Source organism: Pyrgilauda ruficollis, unplaced genomic scaffold (genome assembly GCF_017590135.1).
Source record: "Pyrgilauda ruficollis isolate IOZ18807 unplaced genomic scaffold, ASM1759013v1 scaffold31, whole genome shotgun sequence".
NCBI classification, from domain to species: Eukaryota; Metazoa; Chordata; class Aves; order Passeriformes; family Passeridae; genus Pyrgilauda; species Pyrgilauda ruficollis.
The window spans coordinates 438,671-444,225 of record NW_024524489.1 but is presented as its reverse complement, the minus strand read 5'-3'; the positions used below and the strand labels follow the sequence as shown (position 1 = coordinate 444,225).

Genomic DNA, 5,555 nt, shown 5'->3' with positions numbered 1-5,555 from the left:
TCTAGTCACAGTAAGAGGCAAAAACTAATTGTTATTAAAATTATCTCTATACAAAAAAATATTTAGTTCAGGTATAAATGATTTTTTAGCTACTTACCAAAACTTAATTTTTTCAGTTTTTTCATCTGTGACTTTCTTTTTGGGGGAGAATAAAAACCATTGTCAGCTCTGATTCAAGACCTGTGATGTGACCTTCAGATACCAAGACAAAAGAACACTCACAACTACTTCTACTTGAATACTGTTTTAATTTTCACTTCACAGCTGTAGTCACTAAACTGAACATTTTCCACACTGCATAACAAGCTGTTATTATAGGAAGTAAAATAGTATAATTCAGCACTCTGAGCTGGAGAGTCATAATTAGATGAAGTATTACCAAGATTCTTCTGTGCCTTAAGATACACACCATCATTTGGCTTCATTATTCCTGATGCTTTCATATAGTTCATGGCATATGGGAGGATCAAGATATGAAAGCAGCCTTATTAGCTTTCAAACCAGCTTCCAGCAGCCTCCATTCTCAACCCTTGTAACATTCTTGCACAAGTCCCCAAAGGATGCCTTGCAGCACTGAAGCAATCATTTCAGGTCATAAAAAGATAAAGAACTTTAAATAACTCTTCATTTTTTTTTTTTCCCAGTGAGAAAATGATTACTATGTTCTCAAAATGAAAAGGACTTTGTACAAAAGGTCTGGAAATATCTGGTTTTAATTACATATTTCAAAACTGAGTTATATATAACAATTCTACTGCTTATATGCAATAAATAAATATATTAAAATCTTAAGAGACCAGGAAAAAATAAGCATGCTAGGCGACAACTAACTCAGATGTTTTCTGGAAATGCACCATGAATGATTTATCCCTTGTGGCTGAAAACAAAGAGGGAGAAGAAAAGTGGCAAAGAAAATGAACTTAAGTAAGAAAATGTAGCACCCTTTTTGATCTTGCATGCAAGCTGAGAACGAGAAAAATTTTGATCATTCAGTCTACAGTCTTATTTAAAGATCAAAACAAGTCTGTGCAGCTTAAAGCCTTACTTCATTAAAAGAAGCCATGCACAGTCAAAGAGTTAATTGAACTGCAAGTGGGACATTCTTGCAGCTTTGCTTGAATGATAGAAACTTCATTATAGACTGCCCTGTATTCCACAGAAGACAATCAAGGTCCACTTGACAAGAGTTTTTTTCCATCCAGTCTGCCATTTCTTTTCAAATCTTCAATTACCTACCTGCTACCTTAAGAGCTCCAGGTTGAGTTTTTATAACTTGTTAAATAAATTACATACATGATTTTAAATCTTTCACCCATTTTGAAATACAAACTGCATATACATATAGTATATGGTGACAAAAACTTCAGGACAAAATTAAAAACAAATGGCTCAAGGTATCTGCTAAGCCTTTTTTACCTACAAAATTAAAAATACCAATCATACAATTCTGCTGTAACATAGAAGTCTCTTTAGATGTGCAAAGCTTTTGCTGAGACTGTATAAATCTTAATACATAACATGTTTTCTCAGCAAGTGAATCCATTTGTCCCAATCCTTTGAAGATGCCACATGGCTAACCAACATCCAAAACTTTCCTTAAGCAGAGCGAACAGGTTGAACCTTTGAAAATGCTTGAGAGCACAGCAGATTAACAATGAGAAGAGTATTCAATGGCCAGCTGTTGAATTTAAAATTTCTGTCTGCTGTCCACATTCTAACCTGTTCAAATATTTTAAAACATTATACATTACCCTGCCTTCAATTCAGTGCTGTCCTACTATACAACACAGATCACATAAGATCAGAGCTAATTTTGATCTTCAATTATGTATGAGAGATCCAAAATCAGGTTGGCTGTCTCCAGAGCTACCTGCAGGCCACTGCACTTGGCAGCAAAGCAATCCAGAGTCCGGAGGTCAGCAGCCTTTACTGAGGGCTCTTTAGGGCAGCCCTGTAAAACAGGAGAGCCACACTGGCCTGGTAAAAAGCTCCAGCTGAGGGTCTCTGTGTTACCATTCACCCCACAGCCGCATTTTGAAACTAGATCTGACCACCTGGAGACACAGGGAGAACCTGGGGGAACAAACCAGCAGTGTCCATAAACCACATCTGTCAGAACTTCTTCACCATCGTGACTCAGAGAGCGAGCTACAGACTCCAGGGAACGGCAAAACCCGTCAGCAACCAATTGGTACTGTGCCTGAGAACAACCTAGGTCTCTGAAAGTGCTGGCAGGCAGGCTAGAACTCTAAAAAAGAAACCAGAACCAGGACAGCAAAGTTAGAACACTGTTTCACAGAAATAATTTAAAGCATGTATCATACTGCTGCCTTTTTTTCCCCCAAAACAGATGGTTCACTTCTAACTAAAAAATGTTTAATTATTATCCCATGATAGGAAAGAGTCAAAGCAGAGTTCTGCATGATCATCTTTCAATATAAAAACCCTACATATTTTCAACACTTAAAAACATGCAGTTACTATAACAGATACCTAAAGAAAGATCAACAAGTACAAATATAGTGTTAAGTTTAAAAGATATAATTAAAACTGAGTGCTCCAAATAGGCCCCTTATTTGATATTAGTGGTTAGCAAAAATGCCACATCAATCTAGAAAGAGAGAAGTGTATTACTGTCACAGTGATTCTACATAAATCCTTGTTTCTTAAGTATATTAAGCATCTTTAAAACCCTTACATCTTACGTACCTTGTGTCTTACGTATGAAGCCAGGTGAGTTTCTGTACAGCCCCCTCCTAATAATGCCAAAGGTTCCTTCACTGTTAACTGCAACACGTGTTCTGCAGTTTCACAGACATGCTGAAAATCACAAGAAATTCTTGTTAGACATACCATGATTAATGGGATTTGTCCCCATTAAAAAAACACCAGAATAAAATTTTTTGTAGTTTCTGGTACAGCTTCCATAAAGTTGAAATATATGTGGATATAAAGCTGCTGAGAGATTTCCAAGACCTTGTTCACTTAATGAGAAATTGTTTTTATTTGTCCACACTATGGAAAGGCAGAAATAAAAAGCTGCATTTTAATCCTTCTATTTTCAAAACAGGGCTATATATAAAAAGTCCATCAGTATCAATGACATTTCCAGGTTCAATGCAAAACAATGCTTGACTATCATTGTATGCGTTGCTGTTGGCTTTTTGCTAGGCAGTTTTGATTTTTATGTTCTCATAGACCAAGTAATGAAAATGAAAATATTTATCCAGCACTGGCCTCAAGAACAGGTGAAAGATGTGCCTGTCCCTAAACAACTTTCTGTATTAAAACAGAGGTATTAAATGAACATGAGCACTTCAAGGATTTTGAAATTCTGGAAACATATGAACTTAATTTATGTACTGAAAAAACTATGTTTCTAAACTCAACATATTTAACATTTCTCAGTATTTTTCCATGACTTTCCAAGAAAAGACTTGAAGAAAATTTGCCTACCTTCAACTCATCCCATGCTGTTTCACTTCTGTTGCAGAGTATCAGGCTGCAGATAACTGTGTCCTCAGGAATTAGATGTAGAAAATGCTTTGAAGCAAAATTCTCAATGCACAAATCTTTCAAACTGCCGTAACAGCTGGGAGGCAACGAATGTATGGAAGCTATAGGCTGTGAACCTGTCAATTAAAAAAGGAGAAAACAGTATGTGGCACCATCAGAACAGCTTACTGATGCACTTCATAAAGCATAAACTTTATTTCTCTTGGCTTTTTAACTTACATACATTGCTCAATACCTGGCATTCCAATTCACACAGGAAATCACAGAAACCAACACATTTAGAGTGCAAGACTTGGTGGAAATTTGAGATGAAAAAAGGGATTGTTTCATTTGCCTTGATTCAGAGTTTGAAAACAAACAGTTGCTGGAATTGGATACCCCTCATGCCACAAGCAGTAATAACACCTGAGGCCTGCACAGAAGACCTACTTGCCTTGAAAAATGGTTTTTGGACCAGAAAAGAGCAACTCCTGCTCGGAAGCTAAGGTAGAGGGAAAGAAGAGACTCTTCTCTGTGATGACACCAGCCCAGGTGACACTCTCCTCACAGTGACAACTCCAGGACAATGGTTTAGGCAGAGAACCGGCCTGTTACCTGTCACACAGCCCAGGGGCTCCATCAGAGACAGCCCAGCCCTGTCCACAGCCACAACACCATGCTCCTTCAGGTACTGCTTCAAGGACGGATGCATCACCTTCTGGCACACCACAAGGCCCACCTCATCCTTAACCAGCTGCTTCCCCACATTAAGCAACTGATTCAGCTCTGACACTTCCAGAGAAACTCCGTGATGGACCGCTATAGTTCCTTCCTCAGGGTTAGAGCCATCACCTGCCATGGACACACTGAAAAGAGCAGTCTTGATCATGTTTGAACCAGTCCTTTTGACAGCAAGTGGTTTTCCCAACTGGATTTCTGGCGCCTCTATAAGCAGTCCAGGAAGAACTGTAGAATCCACAACTCTTCTACCTTTCATAGGTATCACCACACACTTCCCTAAAACAGCATTAGCCTCAACGTGACACGGAACAGTAAATATAAAAGCCTTTAAAACCAGTGAGGTGAGATGATCAACTTCAGTTTTATTAAGCATGCAAGCAGGTTTGCTTGTTAAAATGCTCCGAACCAAGCAAACAAGGGTCTCAACACTGCTAAAATCCACAGACACCCGGCAAACACAGGCCTCAGATTTCAGGTGGTCCATGCACAGACCCAGAAGATGCTTGCTTATTTTAATGACAGTAGAAGGTGCAACATTCAGGCTCCTGAAATTTTCGATGAAGCCACAGCAAAGGATGGCAGTGAATAAGCCACAGTCACTGAAACGCGACACGTGGTTCCGTACAGAGGCTGTCAGGACACGCAGCACGGGCTGGCTGATGGAAAGGTGCCCCAGGAGGGTTGAGGATTGGGAAGTGGTACAAACACAGCCCCCCACACCATTGTGGAGCTGTTTGAGTCGACCAGCAGGACCGTAGGAAGACTTTAATATCCCACTCAGCAGAGACAGTGACTGACTCACTGCATCTCTAGTTAGTGGCTCACTAATAAATAACGGAGGCTTTTTAGCTTCAAGGCGAGACATTTTGAAGGTAAGATTTTAATTCTAGCCAAAAAAACATTTCATTTTTTTACCTAGATATATAATTCATTGCTCTTCTAAATTTTAAGAGTAGTACATTTTAATTCTTTGCAGGTAAGGATTATTATTTTCAGTGTGAAACAGTATATACAGCATTCATGAAACTACTCATCACAGCTCTCTTAAAACGAGGCTTAAATCATGTTGCAAAACAGACAAATAGTCACAGCAGGAATCTATTTCATTCTGAACGATCTCGTTTAGCTTCTGAATGAGATTGAGCAGACTTTTTTGCAACAAAGTTTACGAGCATGCTTCCTATATGGACACCTATAAGTGACAGTCCTGCTACAAGCAGAAAGTTCTTTCTACTCCAGGTAGTTTTCTTCATTTTTTCTGGTAACAGTCACAGATGAAAACCTTCAAGCTTAATTATACCTACAATAAAAACCAGAAA

General features: G+C 38.7%; 1 protein-coding gene across 1 annotated transcript; it reads right to left on the bottom strand.

Annotated features, from left to right (window-relative positions):
* Positions 1-228: 228 nt before the first annotated feature.
* MKKS (MKKS centrosomal shuttling protein) lies at positions 229-5,101 on the bottom strand. The gene is made up of 4 exons (XM_041474019.1): positions 4,111-5,101; positions 3,457-3,632; positions 2,710-2,820; positions 229-2,248 (listed from the first exon to the last, which is right to left on the bottom strand). The coding sequence occupies exons 1-4, from the start codon at positions 5,099-5,101 to the stop codon at positions 1,808-1,810; spliced, it is 1,719 nt and encodes a 572-aa protein (XP_041329953.1). The 3' UTR covers positions 229-1,807.
* Positions 5,102-5,555: the final 454 nt, after the last annotated feature.

Bases quoted from the DNA above. Each gene is read 5' to 3' on its own strand.
- MKKS (XM_041474019.1), bottom strand. From the start codon at position 5,101: ATGTCTCGCCTTGAAGCTAAAAAGCCTCCGTTATTTATTAGTGAGCCA. The intron at 3,633-4,110 runs GTAACAGGCCGG...TTTAATTGACAG, and splicing joins GCCCCTGGGCTGTGTGACAG to GTTCACAGCCTATAGCTTCC. The intron at 2,821-3,456 runs GTAGGCAAATTT...TGTGATTTTCAG, and splicing joins CAGCATGGGATGAGTTGAAG to CATGTCTGTGAAACTGCAGA.